The 20,441-nt window shown below is 42.0% G+C and overlaps 1 protein-coding gene across 2 annotated transcripts in view; it reads right to left on the bottom strand.

Annotated features, from left to right (window-relative positions):
* Positions 1–20,441, bottom strand: part of KIF26B (kinesin family member 26B) — a 539,881-nt gene that overhangs the window by 319,413 nt on the left and 200,027 nt on the right. Inside the window, exon 3 of one of the 2 annotated variants that reach the window (XM_077168521.1) lies at positions 5,105–5,641. In XM_077168521.1, coding sequence (XP_077024636.1) covers positions 5,105–5,641 — 537 coding nt within the window. Of the gene's footprint in view, positions 1–2,112; positions 2,312–5,104; positions 5,642–20,441 lie in introns of those variants that run through there. The other variant, XM_077168522.1, reaches the window with a different exon arrangement.

Here is a 20,441-nt window from a genome sequence, read left to right as displayed (position 1 = left end):
GCTTTGAGTATTGTTAAGACATTTCAAGGTAAAGATTTGTTTGGAGTGAGTGACAAGAAGTTTCCAACAAAAACGTTGGGGTCTGGATAGGTCTTATGGCCTGGAAATTTTCCCTGTATTTAGGGCCAATCATTCTAAACACCTTTAGTATTGCCCTGAAATCAGAGCTTTCTTTGAAGAAGTCACTTTTGCACATATTAGCTGCTAAAAGACATATGAGAATAAAATTGATCCCTGTTCTCAATGAGCTTGTAATATAGCAAAGCAAATCAAACCAAGATTCAGGAAACCCTCGAACAAAAGAAACTTCAAATCTCTAAGCCCCAGGTTTATCTATGGTTGATTATAAAGAAGTAATCCAGACATGTTTTTTTCAAAATAAAAACTCATGAGGTTAAATTAGGGTTCTAGAGAGCTTCCCATGTGGATGTATAGATTGTGCTAAATGTCTGCAAGTTAAGAGGAGATAGTCTTTCTCTGAAAGGGTCTATCAACAATGTCTAAAAAATCAATTTTCTAAGATATTTAATGAGAAATTATCACTGTGTTCTGTCCAATATTTTTAATGTAATCTCAGTGGTCCCTAAATTACTATTTCTCTTATCTCTCTGGATAGATTTTTATTTATCTGTGATGTGTGTTGAGTCCTGCTCTAGCCAGAGATACTTTAGAAACATGAAGGATATAGCTAAAGGGAATCACAAAAACTCCTGATTATATTCCGTATTCGTGGATTGGAAGACTAAATATTTGGATATTAAATCTAAACAAAACCATTTAAAGAGTCAATACAATCCCAATCAAAATTTCAACAGACTTCTCAGAAATGGAAATGCCAATCATCAAATTCATATGAAAGGCCAAAAGTATCTTGAAAAAGAACAAAGTTGAAGGGCTCTACAAAGCTACAGTAATCAAAACAATGTGTGTACTGGCACAAGGACAGACACACCCACAAAGGAAACTGAATGGACAGTTCAGAAATAAGTCCTCAAACCTATGGCCAGATTATTTTTGACAAGGATACCAAGTCCATTCGATGGGGAAAAGAATAATGTCTTCAACAAATGATGCTAGCAGAACTGGATAGTCATATGCAAAAGAAGGAAGGTAGACCTCTGCCTTACATTATATATGAAAATTAACTCAAAATGGATCAAAACCTAAATACAAGCACCAAAACTATAAAGGTCCTATAAGAAAACATAGGGAAGACTCTTCCTAAGCACCTTGTATTAGGTAATGGTTTCCTTGATTTTATACCAAAAGACAAAAATTGTACATGTACAATGGAATAGCATTTGGCAGTATAAAGGAATGAAGTTGTGATGCATATGACAAAAGACATCATGTTCAGTGAAAGCAGCCAGACACAAAGGGACATATATTTATGATCTCATTTATATGAAATAAGAGGAATATGCAAATTTATAAATTCAGAAACTAGAATACAGGTTACCAGGGGCTGGGTTGGGGTAGGAAATAGGTAGTACTGTTTAATTAGTACAAAGTTTCTATTTGGGTCATGGAAAGGCTTTAGCAATGAATGGTGGGGATGGAGGCACAACTTTGGGAATGTAATATTAACGACAATGAATTGTCTATCTAAAAGCAAATAAAATGGGAAATTTTAGGTTATATATAAGTTACTAGAAGAAAAAAAAAAAGAACTGTTCAATACAATGGTCCTTAATATAAACTATGGGCTACAGTTAATAGCATGATAATATTGTTTCATCAAATGACAGCAGGGAAAACTGTGTGTGAGAACAGGGTATATGGGAACTCACTTACTGCATGATCTTTCTGTAAACCTGCAGTTGTTTATAATTGCTTAGAATTATTATAAAGAAAAAGAAATCTTCATACTATAACTTTCAAACATCATTACACACTGGTGTGGGTGACAGAGGGGCCTCAAGGGATGTGAGGGACCTGTTTATAAGCCATGGGAAGGTTTCACCAGGCTTCCCGTTGGAAAGCTCATCCCTGTCTTTTTTATCCCCACTGCCCCTCCTTCCTACAGGCTCCATATCTGCAGACAGGGGGCAGCAGCCTTAGGAGTGGCAAAGCCTAGAATGCCTGCTGCCCAGAAACAGCTCTGGCACTCACCCAGAGGCCCCTGTGCTCTTCAGGGAGGGACGTGGGAGTCTCAGCGAGCAGGAAAAATGAGGTCAGCTTTCAGGGCAGTCAACCATCTCTGACGAGCTGGCTAGACTGTGAGCGCCAGGATATTTACTGCAGGGAGATGCCACCACAGGAGACACTCAGTCTGGCCAGACCAGAGCCCCCAGCCCAGGGCATCTGAATGACAAGCCGTGTCACAGTGGGCACTGATTCACAGCCAGGCACCCAATCCCTTTATCCGGGAGAGATTTCCTCTGGTCCCTTGAACTATTATTCAGGAGGATCACATGGATTGGCCCGTTCTGGAGTAGGAAAGGAGCAACAACATTCACCCATGGGTAGCATGCGTGAATCATCTTTGTATCTTGTTTTAAGCTACAAATCCTTCCCCAACCCACCCTTCCCCCACGGGCTGGATTACAATCCCTTCTGGCTGCCTTCAAAGCAGTCCATGCCTCTCCATTGTCCCACTCACCTTCCTGTTCTCTAATGGTAAGTTTACCTGCTTCCTCCCCAACTGCTCAGGAACCTTCCATCCCCAGGCAGCAGTCCTGGCCCAGCATCTAACACTAGCACTTGGTTAGAGCTTAATAAATATTTGTTATTCTAGAGGAAATTCTCATTCTTCTGGAGGGGGTAGGGGGTAAGAGGAGCAGGAAGAATTATTGCACCAATAAAAGAAATGCACCAATAATCACTAATTTTCCTTTTAAGCCATAGTTTGTTTTTCCTCCTCTGAAACAAACTTTTCACCACACTGAATATTTTATACAAAAGCAGCAGTTTCTTCTGTTTCCTTGCTTAGCTGAGCTGGCATGGCCTCTGATCTAACAAGCACCTGATACATGCTACAAGCACTTGGGACCATTGAAGCTGAAATGCTGTATTTTGTGTAAAACGAGTATGTGGCTAGCACGACCCAGGGATGTGCTGAAAACATGATCTGAGTAGAAGGATGTCACCAGAGCATTATATTTACAGTAGAAAAAAAGTGGGGAAAAACCTAAATTCTAATAACTGAGGTTTGGTTATATAAATTTGAACATATTCATAAAATGGAATATTATACTACATTAACAATCATAACTTAGAAATACACTTATAAAGACATGGGAAAATGCACCTAATATATTAAGTGAAAAACAGACCCCAGAACTCGACATAAACACAATTTTACAAATTGTGTGCATAAAATATTAGAAGGAAATAAACTCAAACATTATATAGTTTATCCTGGGTAATGTTGATTTCTAAAGTTTTATTTAAACTTGTTCATATTTTTATTTTATAATAAACATGCATTTTTAAATAGTTTCTAAAATGAATATTTATAAATTACAGGGGGGTGGGAAGCATGTCATTTAATAATGAAAAGAAGCCTCATTCTGTTCCTGCCCTAGGTGGTTATTTTCAAGCATTAGACTTTGGAGCCTACTAGGGTGCCACTGGGTTTTCATTGTATTTATACATACAACCCAGAAAATTCCAACCAGACCCCTGCAAATCAAAATAGTAATGCTTTTTTTTTTTGGTGGTGCCAGGCTCTGAAAAGTAACCATATCTGGAGACAATGTTGGCAGGGAGACTGCTATGGGGTAAGCTGGGAAAGTTGGAATACAGGGTCACAACCCATTCCCCTGGGAGAGGGAGAGCTGGTTCTGATCCTGTCACTGAGCATGGTATGCCCCATTTCCTATGTAAAGGAAACTCTAACATCTACCTTGCCTACTTCACAGGCCTGTCGCAGAGTTGACTAAAACAATGTGTGGGCTACGTTTTGTAAACTGCAAAGCACTCTGTAAATGGAAAATTTGACAATCCAAGAAAGCTAATTTCTTAGGATAATGATCAATACTCCTCACTTTCTGTCAAGATCACAACAGATGTACTTTAGTCCCCTCTTAAACACTCTAGGAAAGTCACTAAGACTTTTATCAGCCACATTTCATTCATTTTATGTGTCCCTGTACCTTTGTCCCATGTAACAAAGACTATGTAAGGTGTTTATTTTCTCCTGGGCACAAAAATAGATTGGATTTCTCAGCTTTTCCTGCAGGGAGGTGGGGTCAGAAGACTGGGTTCTTACTATTGGAATTGAGATGAAGGTGACATTTCCCCTTCCAGGGCAAACCTCTCACTCTCCCTTCTCTCCCCCACCAACCCCTGCCCCCTCTGAGATTCTCTACATGTTCTCTCTTCTCTCATTTCCTGTCTGGTTGCCTTAGATGTGGAAAAGGACTCCAAGAGCTCTGCAATATGGTACCATCATTAGTTGGAAAGAACTTAAGTCTCTACATCACCATAGCCACTCAACAAATGCCTGGCATAACTGGGAAATGAGTAAGAAATAACCTGAGGTTTTAGGATCACTTTTTACATAATTATCATCCTTGACTAAGTAGTGAGACCCATAATATCCTTTGGTTCAAAAATCTCACATCCATTTGTCTAAAATCTCTGTTGTCAGCCACACAACAAAATAATAACTATTACATGCCAGACACTGGGCAAAATATCTTGCATAAACTATCCTACTTAATTCTCACTACTATTTCATCCATTTACAAATGAGGGATTTTAGACTGAGAGAGGGCGAGTCCCTTGTGTAAGATCACACTGCTAATAAATGGACAAATTGGGGCTTAAACTCCAGTCTATGTGTCCCCAAGCTCACACTCTTAGTCACTACACCATGTAGTAAACTTGATGATTGGAAAGACCTTTGCATTTGCCTGGGTCAGCAGGGTCTCCCAGGAAGGGGCTCCTGTATGACCAGAGAGAATGAAAGCTTTGGAGGATATGGCAGGCACATTCTCAATAGGGCACCTTAATGAGAACTCTGAGAGGGCCACCGGGAAGCTTTAGGGCCTGAGCTGGGGAGTTCCCAGGGGAAGGAGAGTGGAGAAAGAAATGGCTGCCCACTTCTCTGCTTTGACTCCAGCCAATCTGCTCTTCCTTACTTACGGAGGCTTCTTACCTGATAGGGGTACAGGGTGACCCCATTGGTTCTTGACAGGGACCAGGTGCCATCAAGGTATTGGTGAGCCTGAATGGCCACTGAATTGAGGATGTTCCCATTGCTGGGACTGGTGGCCATCTGGAGACCGACTTTGGCCTGGTGGGTTGGGGACCCACTCTTCTTCTCTGCCCCATTGCTGACCCCAAGACTGTTGGGTTTGCTGCTATGCTTGTTGCTGACAAAGCCTGTGTAGTTGGAGGTGGCATAGGGGGCGGGCACAAAGGCCCATTCTCTGGGCTGCTGGAGCCCACCCACATGCCGAGACCCCACCAGGGTGGGGATGTTGGAGAGCGGTGGGGGTGAGCCAGGTGAGGCATCATAGTGCTCACTGCCAGCTGCCTGCTCCAAGGTCAGCACCATCTGGATGGCTTCCTGCTTCAGCTGATTCAGGTGCGTGGCACAAATGTCACAGCGGTTGTCCCGGTCGTTCCATGCCTTCCGGATGGTATTGGGGACCTGCAGTTTGTCGTGAATCACAGCTGAGAAAGCAGAGTCCTGGAAAACACATGAACAGAAAAAAAAAAAAGAAGTTGCAGCTTAAGATTGCTAAGTACAATTCAGATGTCTGCTTTTTGAATTATTCCTGGATGTATCCAAAGAGTTTGATTGTTTGATGGATACCCAACAGAAATAAGAAGCCAGAATGTCAGAAAAGCCTCTTCAGTTGACAAACACATTTGACAAATTTAAGATTTTTATAGTGAAGTCTTTAAGGGATTTTAGAAAAGATTTCTAAGCATCTTCCTTTCCAGGCCAGTCAAATCAGGAGATTCCAGATTCTTCTCCTTGTGTCCACTTAAGAACTACAGACCCACCCGGGGCCTCACAAAGTTTAAGAAGACACAAACATTTGTCCAGACATGATGTCCAGACCTACTCCATGGTGGCCCCTGGCTCCTTGCTACTCAGGGAAAGTTGGTAATAGATGGGTAGCTATTTATGACCTGGAACAGGGACTCTGTTCTAAGAAAATCTTGGCCTTATTAGCACTGTCTGCTACATGTCATTGGAAGAACATCAAACAAAACAGATTCTGGACTGGAGATACAACCTTGCTCCAGCAACCTAGCAAATCTCTGCAGATTAAATGGTACCTCCATAGTACCATTTGCCCCCTGGCCAAGCTGGCCATGTCTGTATCCATGTATCTGATATTCTGACTGTCATAGTTTGCCAGGTCTGCTATGACAAATATCACTCAATGGCTTAGACAACAAGAATTTATTGTCTCACAGGTTGGGAAGCTAGAAGTCCAAAATCAAGGTATCAACAAGGCCATGCTTCCTCCAAAGTCTGTAGCATTCTGGTAATGGTAGGCCTCTGTTGCATGATTCTCTTTCCCTCTCCCTTTCCCTCACTCACTCTGGCCTCTACTGACATATGGCTTTCGAATTTCCTCTGCTTATAAGAACTCCAGTCATATGCATTAAGGCCCAGCTTTATTTGGTTGGGCCACACCTTAGCTAATAACATCTTCAAAGGTCCTATCTATAAATGGATTCACATCCACAAGATGGGGGGTCACGATGGAGGACATGATTCAATCCACTGCAGTCACTAATTTAAAGAAAAATATCTCCCTGGCAACAGTGCAATAAACCCAAGATACTTCCTCTCATAAAGTCATCTAAAACTACTATAAAAAAGAATGTTTAACTCAGACACTCACATTTAAAAGAAATCAGAAAATGAATTTAATAAGGCTGATTTCTCTCATTTACTTTGCTTTGCTTTTTATAGGAAAGCATAACTGCATCAAGAATAAAGCACAAGGAGTGTTAATTAGATATTAAAGTATTCGGGTTCTAGTTCCAGTTCTGCTTCTAATTCACTTGTGACCTTGGACAATTTATGCAATCTCACTACACCTCTCATCTGTAACATAAGGCCATGGCCTGAGATGTGAAGTCCTTCCAGCTCTGTGACTCTCTCTGTGAAAATTAGGGAGAGGAGAGTACAGTAACTGTAAATATGGACAAAATCATTAGGCCATTCTGGGGGCCTGATTGAACATTTGAATTTCAACAATTTCAAATAATTTATGAAGCTCATCTCAAGGCTGATTTTCCTCTAGGACATTAGGAGAAAACCTGTCATTCTGAAAATGTGCTGTCAGCTTTTATGGGGTGGAAGTGCCCTCCGGATTGAATGGGGTTTGATGAGCTTTGGCTGAGGGGAGGTGCTCGGGAGCCAGAGTGGGCAGGGAGAGCATCAGGGGAGGGTCGTTCTTAATTACCATCCATCTTGATTATGGGCTCCAGCATTTTGTTTACCCTATTTAACTATCATGAACAGCTCCTCAGCATGCACTGATTAATTGATTAATAAATCAAGAGGCCTCTTTACACAGCAGCAGCAAGGAGTGGCTTAGGAGGTAGAAACTCAGGGTGATCACAAACATCTTGGGAACAATAGGAGGTCAAGGTTGATTGAGTCTCAAGTGGACAAAGTGATGCAAACCATGTGAAACCTGCCTTGGGGCGTCCTTCTCAGAGAAGCTGCTTTGTTCAGAGTCTCTCATCACAAATCAGTGCATGTGGCATTCAAAAAGGCCCTGCAGGAACCACTGTAGACTATCACTTCTGTCTATAGGTAAGGAAGATCCAAAAAAGGGTTAAAAAATTGGACTATACCTAGTCTTCCTGACCACTAAGTCCATGATTTTCCATTTCAAGAGCCAGACAGACAACTCTATTGATGGTCTCTTCGTGTTTGCACAGATATATGAGGTTTTCACCTCATTCACCTAGGAAAGTTCATTTATTCAATAGGAGTTTATTTGGACCCCTATCTCTGCCGAGAAATAGTATCTTGCTTTTTCATGTGACACTACATGAGAAATTTTCCTTTTCAACAAATATATTTGAAAATGTGATGTTTAAAAATGAGTAGAGAGTATTATATCCTTTAGTTGTTCTATAATTCATTTATTTAGTCCCACATTTCACTACATAATTGGAGATAGTGTGAGAAATCAAGAAACTGGCATTCAAAAGCAATCCACAACCCATGGCTTATGCTTTTAAGACAGCAAGCTGCTTGGTTCCAAGAAGCCTCCAATTAATGGCTTATGTATATTATTTTTGTTAACCCAATCAAGTACCACAGTAAGGAGGCAGAGATAAGATGTGTCCCATCCATCCCACACATTACAGTTTATTTTGAGATCCTGGTCCATAGGTTTTGGGCTCAACACTAAAATCTATGTTTGCAGCTGGAACTGAAGGAGTGCATGCATTCTATGGAAATCACACAGCCCTCCATGGTTCTAAGGATTCTTTCTCTTTTTTTCTTCTGGTTTCTACTACTCTCTGTTGAAGCAGACTCTTCTGTATTCAGTCTATTGCTTGTGCTGCTCAGCTTCTAACATTCATTAAATTTTTATGTTGGCCTCCAACATGCCAGGCAGTCACCAGACTGAGGATGTGAGGATGCATGCAAATAACTTCCACCCTCCGTGAGCTCATGGTCCCAGAGGACCTTCCCTGTTCCTAGGCTACCAAATGTGCATCCCTCTGCTGCTGCCTCTAGTCCAGTCTGTAGGAGCTCAGGCACACAGAACTCTAAGTTCCCCTCCTGGTTCAAGAGGCCTCGACAAGGAGAATTCTGGCTCTCTGCTTCTCTCTCCTACTTGGGCCTGTACCCAACCAAAGCAAGTCCTGCTGGAGAGCCCCTGGAGAGCCATCAGAACCATCAAATAGGTGCTGCAGCTATGCCCCTGCCAGGATGATGGATGTGGTCACAGGTTACCAAGAAAGAACAAACAGCCCTTTTTGTCTCATCTGGAGGAAAGCTGAGATTGATTCTTTAATGAGTATGCTAATACTGATCCATGCCAAAGAGGTGTTCCCTAAATTAAGCAACCCTTGATCTGCAGTCTTACATTAGTTCTTATCATCAAAAGGTATCAGTATGTCAGGAGATACTTCTTATGGAAACTAAAATCCCTTTTAAGTGCTTGTCCACATTATAAATATTTTAGTGCAACTCAAAACTTCAAAGAGGAATGGTCAACAGACACAGCTTTGGGGAAGTGCTGAGTAAAGAGGATACTGCTTCAAGGGAGAGTAGTAATAAACAGGAAGAAAAGAGAAAAGGAGTCCTTAAGACACTTAAGTAAGCTCACACCTAATGTGCTTTCCTGACATGGACTCAGAAGGGACTGCAGTGGCTGCAGGAGAGGGACTACAGGAGCGCCCCTCTGGTACCAACTAACGAAGATCCAGAGGAGGAGTGAATTAACGATCCAGTCTTGCTGGTGGGCTTCAAAGACATCTGCATATCCTCCTAGTTCGAATCCTGATTCATCCGACCACCTCAGGACGTAGTCATACGGGAGCAGTGAACCCACACACACATGCTGAACTTCTATTTTTAAAGCCCTAATTTTTATTTCAGGAAAATAGACAAAATTCTTTTTGCCCCTTCTCTGTCATGAAGAGGAATCCAAGAAACACTTAGGAAACAAGTAAAAGTTCTTCAAAAGAAGGATGGAGTAAATGAAGTTAATGTTCAGGCACCAAGTTTGGTAGATGCTACTTCCTAAAACTCTCCAGCTGTCCCTCCACTCCTTGACCACTGCCACATTAATGCTTTAAGCATTTTTCACATCGCCGTGGTTTCCTGACTCTAGCCATGATCTCATCTCTGGGAAAAATAAAATGATTTTACTAAATTGCTAATCCAGTCATATCCAATCAATCATATATCATGTTCTGCTATACTTCCATTTGAAGTCATTTTATTGCCTGAAATTTTTATTTGTAGAACTATTTCTCTGTTAGACTTTAAGCTCATTAAGAGCAAATACTCTTTCTTTTCATCTTTAATTCCCCAGGGCCCAGCACAAATATTTATGAAATAAATGAATGAATGAAAGGACTCTAATCAAGTGGAAAACAGCCAAGTAACAAACTCGGTCTATGTCTATCTTTCATTTACGTTGTCTGAGTTAATCATCTATCATATAATTGTCCTGAAACAAACGCTTCCAAATCTAAAGATCAGTGTAGTTTTCCAACTGTATTGACTCTACCTGGCTAAAGAGCATCATATGGGTCAACTATAGTTTGAATTCTTCTTTTACCTGACTCTTCTTTTAACTATCAGAACAGAATCTTTTGCTTCAGGACACTAAATCAAAAGCTCTTCACCTTTTTCCTAAATTCCCAAGAAAGTATGTTTATATAGAAAAGGTTTTATTTTGTTTGGTTGGTTGGTTTTTTAAAACCATCAGGCCAACTCATCAACATGAAGACAAGGGAAACCCACCAAAAGGAAAACTCCAGACTGTTATTAGACACTTGGCCCAGCAACCTTGGACCCACAGCAACCAGGTGGCATGGTTATTTTCCATGTGTTGGTGGCGAGCTTTTAATGAAAGAGGCTGGGCTGGTAATGAAAGTCAAAGTATCTGCAGAACTCAAGCTAAGAAACTAAGAATTACTGCCCAGACAAAGCCATTTACTAATGGTCCTTATTACTTTCTGTTCCATTTCATCCTCTAATGAGTAGGTTGCTCAGCAATAAACGCTAATGCCACTTTGGGGGACATGGTGATTTTCCATGTTATTTTAGCCAAAAGCATATTTTGAGTGTGTTCCTCTAAAGCCTCTAGATACGTGCTGACGGCAACAGCTGGAGTTAGCATCCAGCATTTGCTGGACAAATTCCTGTTGCTGTTTGCTTCTTGTTTATTATTCTAGAGGCCTCTAGTGACAAGCTTAACAAAATTTAAGCTGTTCTTCAAAGGAAGTTTCGTTTTACTTTGTTCCTAAATCTTCTTCCTCCATAAATACTGTCTCGGGAGGTCCTGAAAGGAGGATAGCAGCCTGAGAATGCAATGTTTTATTCCTCGTAGCTGGTTGCTTCCCAGAAGATCAATGAAATTTACCTTCACACTCCTTATAATCTTTGCATTGCTCAGGTTTGCGTTCCCACCCTCTCCCACCCTTGCCACATGCCTCATCAGTGCCCTTTCTTTCTTGGGAATTTCAATGTTCTTCAAAGCAGTTCTATCCCCAAAGGTATGAATATTAATAGTCCTCTTTTTCTTTTTTAATGGAAATGGCAAAATTGAAAGTTTTCAAAGTAATATATAAGAAACTTTAGATACATTGGAGCCAAGAATACAAATACTCTTATTCTCAGTTAGACATACAAATATTTGGACTCATATCTCTCAAAGACGTCATGCTTTTCCCCTCACTGATTTCAGAAGAAGAAAAATCAAAATAATTTGGCCAAATCTTTGGACATAGGCAGAGAGGAGAACTTTAGTATCTAAAAATGTAACAATAACCCCCAAATGCCAGCCAGTAGGCTTCTCTTCTTCAGAGAGATTTCATTCTTCATCGCTCGGTAGCTCCTGAATTTAACATTTTATTTATCTACACTTGATAGAATGTGGAAGATCAAGAGGATGCAAAGGGTCCTGTTAATCCAGAATTTTTTTCATGTGAGACTCTCTTCCCATCCAGTTGCCTTGAATCTACCCAGCAGGAATTTAATGATGGCTAAACATCAGTATTCTTTATTTCTGGTTGTCATAGCATTTTCAGGCCCTCAGACAAGGCATATGACTGTGTCAGAGGGATACCAGGGAACAAATCATAATGTGAGACAAAGTCATGAGATTCCGTTGCCCTTTGTCAGGAAGAGTTACACTCCCCCCCAACACAGGTTCTGCCATCCTCACAAATACAATGTACCAACTGAAGAAAGTCCCACCGAGTTTTACTCTGATTGGCAAAGAAGATGCCTCATCTTCCAAAGTGAAATGGTTATGAGAAGGAGGAGGGAAGTAGTTTGTGAAAGAATACAGCGTGTGTTAAAACTTTATGATCTGCTCCAGGTAGGACCTGAGATAGTCAAAATAACCAAGGCAATGACAGCACCTATGCCAGGCTTGAAATCACAGGTGGCTGACATTCTAGCTCCATTAGCATAAAACTTCCATATCAACCTCCTCCTTGCCTACCAAGCAGCATCTGAACCCAAGTTTGTTAACATCATTATCAGTCTGCTTCACAAGCCAACAGCACGTTATCCAATAATGATGACCACGCGTTGATGTGTGCAGGGAATGTGCATCCCAGCATGAGGAAAAGAATGAACGTAAAGGCATGCTAGGTAATGAGCCCACGGAGACGAAAAAAAAATGCCAAAGGAAGAAATGTTAAATGTCAGACCAAAGTTGTTCTACATAAGAAACCAAATTAACCTGGAATGTAAGACGGTGCCCAACCTTAGCGACTCTGCTCTGGCTTACAGCACAGAGACGCGGTCCTATTAAAAGATGACACGTGCAGCTTCAGTTTGAATGACTGTATTCCACTCGCCAGGCCACTGGGAGTAACTAGGGCTGCAACGTGTGAGAGTTGCAGATCGTAAGACTCTTCTGTTTTAAAACGAAAGGAGATTTTTAGAACTTAAAATTAAAATAGTTCATGAATTACCCAAATGGCGTTTCTCATAATGACCATAAAATTTTTTTAATGTAGATGTCTCATTTTTCCCAACTTTAGATAGAATAGACAGTGTCTCTTGCTCCTTTTGAAAGCTTTACCTTAAGCGTCGGGGGTGTTTGCCTCCCAGCTGTATCACTTAGCAGCTATGTGATCAGGAGCCCTTTCTCAAAATCCTATCTGAGCTTCAGTCTCCGTAAATTGCGGAAATGAGAACTGATGTCAGTATCTATTTTACGGAGTTAAGTAAAGATTAAATGTGAAATGTATAATATGTTTATCACAGTGACGGGTACTTGGTAGCCACTAAATAAACAGAAGTATTAGCCATGTTACTATTCTCACTATGTAATGTAGCACTTTGGCCAATTTAGTCCTTCTTATTGTGATGATGATGATGATGACAATGGCAACAATGATCCTAGGACATACTTTCACCCAGGAGGATTCAGCAGACCCTTTTGGAATTAAGGGAGAAGGGGGGCGGGCCACAGTGGCTCAGCAGGCAGAGCTCTCACCTGCCATGCGGGAGACTCAGGTTCGGCTCCCAGTACCTGCCCATGTGGGAAAAAAAAAAAAAAAGAAGAGAGGAGGGGATGGCTGTCACGTGGCCGTCTGTCTCCTCCTCACTCCTCCCGCCCTTGCTTCTAAGGACCCAGTCATACTACATTAAGGCCCACCCTGGTTCAGTTCAGCCACATCTTAATAGGAGGTTTAAAGATCCTGATTACAAATGATTCACAAATACAGGACTGGGGCTTAGGACTCTCATGTGTCTTTGTGGGGCACATGATTCAATCCATAAAAGATATTTTACTAAAAAACCAACAGTTAACAGAAATCTAATTAACCAGAGTTTCCCAATGGTAGCACTTTTTCAGGGCTTAACTTTATAAATGTAAGTCATGAGAGAGAGAGAGAGCGAACGGGTAAAGAGAACATATCACCCTCACTTAACCACCTCTTCCATCTGGCCAAGTCCAACGCTGACCTCAGCGAGCATGGCCTAGGGGCTACCAGCCTTTCCCTTCTATTTGAAGAGCTGTAAAAACGCTAGAGTCCTTCATTCCCACGGAACTGATAACATGAAGCTTCTCTCTATAATGGGCCACCTGAAAAGTATTCCTTATTTCTCCCACAGGAGGGGCAGTGCTCCAAAGAGGCTGTGCTGGATGTTCAGTGAGACTCGCAGAGCCATCGACTGCCACGCACTACCTATCTACTCTCTATTCGAGGGAGGAGACGGATAAGGAAAAAGATGGTTTCCTACATTAGTACGGCTATCTTAAAACTTGAAAATCTTGCTTTTCAGTCTAGCCCTGGGGAAATAAGATCCATTCATAAATAGATTAAGAGCTTAGGATGGGAGATAGATTCTTACAACCTACTTAAAATGTTTCCCTTAACTTGAAAGTAGCTGTTCAACAATGACACAAAAATAACCGGCTGGATTTTACAAATGTGAAGCACTAATCAAGATTCTAGAATGACATTAAAATACTACCTTAAAACTACTAAAGGTTATCTAGACTAGTTGGGTTTTTTTTTTTATGTGTAGACTTTAATCAGGTAGAAAATGGATTTATTCTCAATTTGTAAGTAGTTGTATTAGTATAAGGCTATTAAAGGTTCTGCTAATTATCTAATTATGAAATTGCCTCATGTTTCTTTTTCCTTTAATTTACTTTATAAGCATGAAATCCTACACAACTGCCCTTGGCTATGATTTCTCGGACTTATTACAAAAAGATGAACTAGCCCAAATTTGGTGAGTGTGTGTGTGTGTAAATGTTTTAATAGCTGAAGTTTTTAATTTTAACACAAGCTTTGTTTGGTCATGACCTACAACAAACGTAAATACTCCCACCACTTTCCCTGGGACCTAACCCTGTGACCCAGTGTTTTGGGCACCACGTCTTCTGCCTCACGCCTTCTTTTCAGACATCTACATAGTTCCCCATGTCATCACATGTTACAGCGGGGGTGGCCTCCCTTCTTCCCAGAGGAGCCCCTGCATTTCCCAGCCTCTGTGCCTCCGATTCCTACCCTGATACAAACCACAAGAAAACTTTCAGGAGAGATAGAAATCTTCATTACTGGGATGATTTCATGGGGGTATACATTTGTCAAAACATATTAAATTGCACACTCTACACGTGCACAGTCTATTGTATGTCAATCAAGCCAAAGGAGAAACTCTTATTTACCTGAAAGTTTAACTCCTCCATGAACACTGAACCCCAAAAGGGATGTCCCCTTCTGCTGGACCTCCATCGTCCTTCTCTGATCTGAGTCATCCGTATCACGTAGCAAACACTTCCTCATTAGAGCTGTGTGTGCTCTATCTACCCAATCACGGTAAATTCCTAGCAGGCAGGAACCATGCCATAATTTTAATAGTAATGCCAACCTCTACTATTGACCCCCTGGAGTCCACACTCAGTGCAGGAGCAGGGTGAGCCTTCTCAGTCTTAAATCTGATCCTGCCACTCCTCAGATTCACATCCTTCAGTGGTCCCAACTCCACTTCCCTTAGAGTCCAAGCCCCAGACTCTCGGCTGGCCCTGCAGCACCTGGCCCCCTGCTGCCTCTCCAGCCTCACCTCCTCCTACTTGCTCTCTTACTCACTCTGCTCCAGACACAAGGGCCTTTTTGCTGTTCCTCAAACATGCAAGGAATGTCCATTCCCACCTCGCTGATTTCACACTTGCCATTCATTCTGCATGGAAAATTTCTCACTTCCATCAAGTCTTTAAATATCATCTTTTAAAGGCAGCCCTCCTGGCTACCTTAATAACAATTGCAAGCTAACCCAGCAACTCCTTACCCCTCTTTGCTACTTTATTTCTCTTTACAGCACTGCTGCCTCCTAGCACAGTATTTACTTACAGAGTTTATTTATCGTCCATCTCCCCCTGAAAAACATGAACTGGATCACAGCAGGAATTTGCTGTGTGTTTTGTTTGCTGCTGAATTCTTAGTCACGAGTACAGTGTCTGAAGTATAGTTGGCACTCAGAAGGTATTTGTCAAACGAATTAATGAACAAATCTGTTTTCGGTACGTGGGGTTCCCACATCTATTAGCTTCATCTTTCTTAGGGATTTTATCACTTTCTGCTTTGCATTTGTCTCCCCCCCCCCCCCCCAATTAGATTTTAATGATCTTGGGAGGACTGGGAGAGCATATTTCTTTTGGCATCCCTCCAAGGTCTGTTTCTCAAGGTGCTGCCTCTGGATCACTGCTGACAGCAAAATCCCTTGGGAAGCTCATGACAAGTCAGATCCCAAGGCCCTCTCAGACCTTCTCTGTCAGAATCACTGGGGCATGGGGCCTAGAATCTGCATTTTGACAATCACACCAGTACCAGGTGATTCCTTAGAACACTGTCACAGAGGAAGGCATGGGACAGGAGAAAGAGATGGGAGAGGGAGAAGAAGGAAAGAATGGAAAGGGACATCTGTCTCTGTCTTTCAAGAAGCTAACCTGGGCTGTGGCCTTCAAAGAAGAGCTGACCATTCCATGTGCAGCGCTCAACTCCACCTAACGAACTGACCATTCCATGTGCAGCGCTCAACTCCACCTGAGGAACTGCAGCTTTGGCACTGGAGACTGCTACTTTTTACAGACAATAATTCAAGACAATCTAAATAACACTTGGGCTAAAGCTCGAAGACTAAAGGAATAATGCAAATGTCTTTTCACCAAATTCTCTCTCTACCCCAGTGGTTCTCTACCAGGAGTGATTGTGAGTCCCAGGGGACATTTTAAGATATTTAGAGACAATTCTGGTCGCTGTAACTGGGAGGGTGCTACTGACTTCTAGTGGGTAGAGATCAAAGATAATGTTTAACATCTTACAATGCACAGAACAAGTCCCCCCTCCCCCAACAAAGAATAATCCATCCCCAGGGTGTCAATAGTGCCAACACTGAAATTCTGGACAAATCCTATTCACCTGATTCCTTCTTGCCATGCTCTTAGAAGAATCCCTATGCAGGACAAGGAGGTGAGTGTTCTAAATCCATTTGCTAATGCTGGTTCATCTGTGCCTCAGCTTCATTTCAGTGTAGAGATATTAAATTCTAAAATGCACAGCCTCGTCACAGTTTGATTTTCAGTTGCAGCAGATAATCAGATTGGATGTGGGGAGTGGGTACAAGCATGCCCACTTGTGGGTGGGCACCGTGGCCACCACTATGAAAATGCCACACGCTGGCAGAGTTGAGATCCCAACCATGTTCCCTGCTTTCTGACCTGCCCTGTGTCTGGATACATGGCCAATGCCCTTCCTAGTAAGAGAGGCACGGCTGACAGTGCCACCAACCAGCTGGGCACAAGGATGTGGTGGAAAAGGCTGATGGAGCCCATGGTCCTGGCCCCATGAAACCCTTCATCTGGCTTGTGGCTTCGGCTGCTGCTTACGAAGCCTGTTATTTACACCTTTGCCTCTTGGCCTGAATTGGAGAGGGGACAGCTAAGCTTCCTATTAAGAGACCACTGTAAGCCTCTGGCCAGATTTCACATCATGGGAACTTTGCAGTTTCCTCTTGGAGAAGAGAAAATCAATGCCACAATAAGAAAAAGTCAGCTTTAAGGTATAATTTGGTGCAAATTAAAGAGAAGATCAAAGATCTCTTTGTTCCTGCAAAACCCACGTGGATCTAGCACACACTCTGTGTCAGGCTCTATGCTAGGTGAAGTTTGGTGAAGGAAGTTACAAAGACCTTAGCCATAAATGCCCCAACCTGGAGCAGTTCCTTAAGACCTGAGCTGCTCCTTTTTGTTTTTATTCACATACATCAGAAATGCCTTAGCACTTTCTCGGGCAGAAGAAACAATATCTTTGCAACACTTAACAGAGGTTCTATATATCCACAACTAACAATGACTAAAATCTAGTTACGAGACATCGACTTGGAGGCTCAGAAGTGAACTATCCATCACTGCACACCCTGCTTGTCTATTTGGGGAGGGACAGATTAATCGTGACATGGCCAGCAGCACATCTTACCTTCTTTCTTCCATAAAATCTTTGGTAAAAAGGTCTGAACTATGAATTCACTGTGAAAATGGCAGGCTGGGAGGAGAGCTGCAGGGCAAACCGCCTTTATCCAGGGACTGGATCACACCTCTCTGTCCGCTTCAGCCAGTAACAATCATTCCTGGGGAGCCAGTTGCTACGAGCTATTTAAACACTTATAGAGTCAGAGAATGGCTCAGCTATTCTCAGCTCACAGATTCTTCGCTCATATTAATCCTGACCTTTACTGTTGGGGAGGTGGGGATTTCCAGACACGGCCATGGTTTGATACCATGCTACATAATACACGATACCATGATTTGGCATCCTCCTTAGTGTGTGCCACTCTGACCAGCCCTCTCCCGACAGAAGTCGAAACTCTTTAAAGGCTACAGTCTTCCATGGCTTTTCAGAAGATCCTCATGGTAGGGAGAATGGGCAGAGTTTATCTTGAGGAACTGAGCAAAAACTAAAGCCATCTGTTTGAGTGATCCCTTAGATTTTCCCACAGAGGCTCAACCGCAGTTAGCTCCAGCTATTATTTGAAAGAGGAAGGGTGTAAGCAAACCAGGCCGTCTCTTCCTGCCATCTCTAGCTACTCTTGCATTTATAGGCCTAGAATTTGACAAAGCACATTTGCATTTACCCGCTATGCCATTAAATTATTGATTTATCTTCCTATTTTTAAAAAGGGCCTTCTGACTGACTTTAACAGGCCTTACAAAGAACCAGAATGAGTCAGTCACGGACACTGCCTACCTATGCAAATTAATTGTAAAACAAAGGTAAAAGAATGGCAACTATACCATCAAACCAGAAAACTAGTTCTTCCTCTTTGTCTGGGGAGCTGATGAAGAAGTAAACGTAACAGAATGAGCAAAGATCTGGACTTGAATTCAGAAGACTTGGATTTAGTCTCAGCTTTGTCATTTTCTAATTGCATAACCTAGGCCAAATCACTCAATCGTCTTAAGCCTTAGCTTCCTCACCAGTAAGATACAGCTAATACTTATCCCTTGGTATTGATAGAAGGATTAAAAAGAATAATAGACATAAAAGTACTTTGTAAAGAATGCTACAAATGTAATGTGTTATTATTACAAACAATGACTCTGTACTAGATTTAACACATGAAGAAGGATACTCAGGGAATAAGCCATGTCTTATTCAATGCACTTACCAGCTCTCAGCTGAAGAGCTCGGGGCCCAAGTATCAAAAGGGGTAACAGAATAACAGGACCAAAGATGGTCCACCCAGATAAGTCTTTTGGCTCCAGAGAAAGGCCAAGATCAATGTGCTAAATCTATCTTAATGTCCAGCTCTTTTTCCAGACCCTCCACACCCAAAGGGAAATACTCTCAGCTAAAAATGTCACACAGGATAGCTTAGAAAAGATAAAGCCAGAAATAGCTCAGTTTCTTCCCTTGTCTCTAGTAAGACTGACCTCATACATGTTTTGTCCCAGGCCTGTCAGAACACTTGTGAGAAGTCACTTCCCTGCCCTCCTCTCTTCACTGGTGAGGTGATCAGGCAGGGGAAAAGAATTTTCCAGAAGGGACAAACCAACAGAATCTCATGCCATCTGCACACCTGTTATAAAACCACTTACAAGCTTGGCAAAGGCAATTATTAAATGCTTTGGAGATAGTTACCAAGAAATTCTGTACCCTCAAAAACCTTGAATGCATGTTCTCTAGTATCTTGGAATCACATCAAAGCAGTGGACCAAAGACCAGAGATACCTACCACAAGGCAGAGCTGGTAAGTCACTCTGAACAACCAGTGGTCATCCTCAGAGACCAGATCTGGGATCCTAGAGCAGGGCCTGAGTGCTGTGGGACCAGGAGGATGGAGAATACTACTCCAGAGCACGCATGGCTAGGAGAATGCTCAGGACAAAGCTTTAACCTGGATCTTGATGGTCCCAGGTTACATATTTGAGTCTACCCATGGTCAAAAACGTCACATTCCTATGCAGGACACCAGTCTAGAGACTGGATTGGAGGGAAGTTTTAATCAACCATGTTTTGAGGAATAGACAAAAATTTCTGTAGGTCAAGACAAAAGGTGGGCTTCAGAGAAGGAGGAGGGTTTCATGGTAATCTGTGAACTCACACTAAAGACCTACTTCTGGGTGAGTAACTAGGTATACAGAAGTAGCTGGCATAAAATGTAGAAAAATCACAGGAAATCTTCTTGAGAAAGAAAGAGACTCTGATTTGGCAAGAGTCATGCCTCATCCAACTCTTGTCCAGATGAATGACTCTACTATGCCCAAAATGTCCAGGGAAAACTTGACACACCTCAGGGCAGGCTGGGGTTGGCACCAGTCCCACATGTCAGGTGGGTCTACACCCCGGGAATGTACCAGTCCAGCTGGCTTAATAGCCACTGCTTCAACCAGACTATACCCTTAGGTGAAAATGAAGGGCAATTACTTATGTAATAAAACCATTTCAACACTCTTTTCTACTACTAACTTCATGGTCAAGAGGCCAGCCACAGGATTTCGTGTGTATACTCTAAGACAATGTCTTTTGAGATAATGGTTTTTAAAATGTGCTTCAGGTGCAATTCCCTGCTGATTTTGTGGCAAAAGCTTGGTCTCAAAGGAATGTATGCTTGTGTTTTTTAAGTTCAAATATAGATATGTTCAATATTAACTACACTGTGTTTGGGAGCTGAAAATAGAGCCCAGCTGTGGATGGTGATTTAATACCAGAACCTTCCACATTATTTATAAGCAAAATTTTAGTTGTTTTTTTCTGTAAATAGTATAACCTGATTTATTGTTAACTAAGCCAGG

This window comes from Tamandua tetradactyla, chromosome 7, assembly GCF_023851605.1.
Source record: "Tamandua tetradactyla isolate mTamTet1 chromosome 7, mTamTet1.pri, whole genome shotgun sequence".
In the NCBI taxonomy this organism is placed as follows: Eukaryota; Metazoa; Chordata; class Mammalia; order Pilosa; family Myrmecophagidae; genus Tamandua; species Tamandua tetradactyla.
Note: the sequence above shows the minus strand (reverse complement) of the source record. Positions and strands in the feature narration are given on the sequence as shown.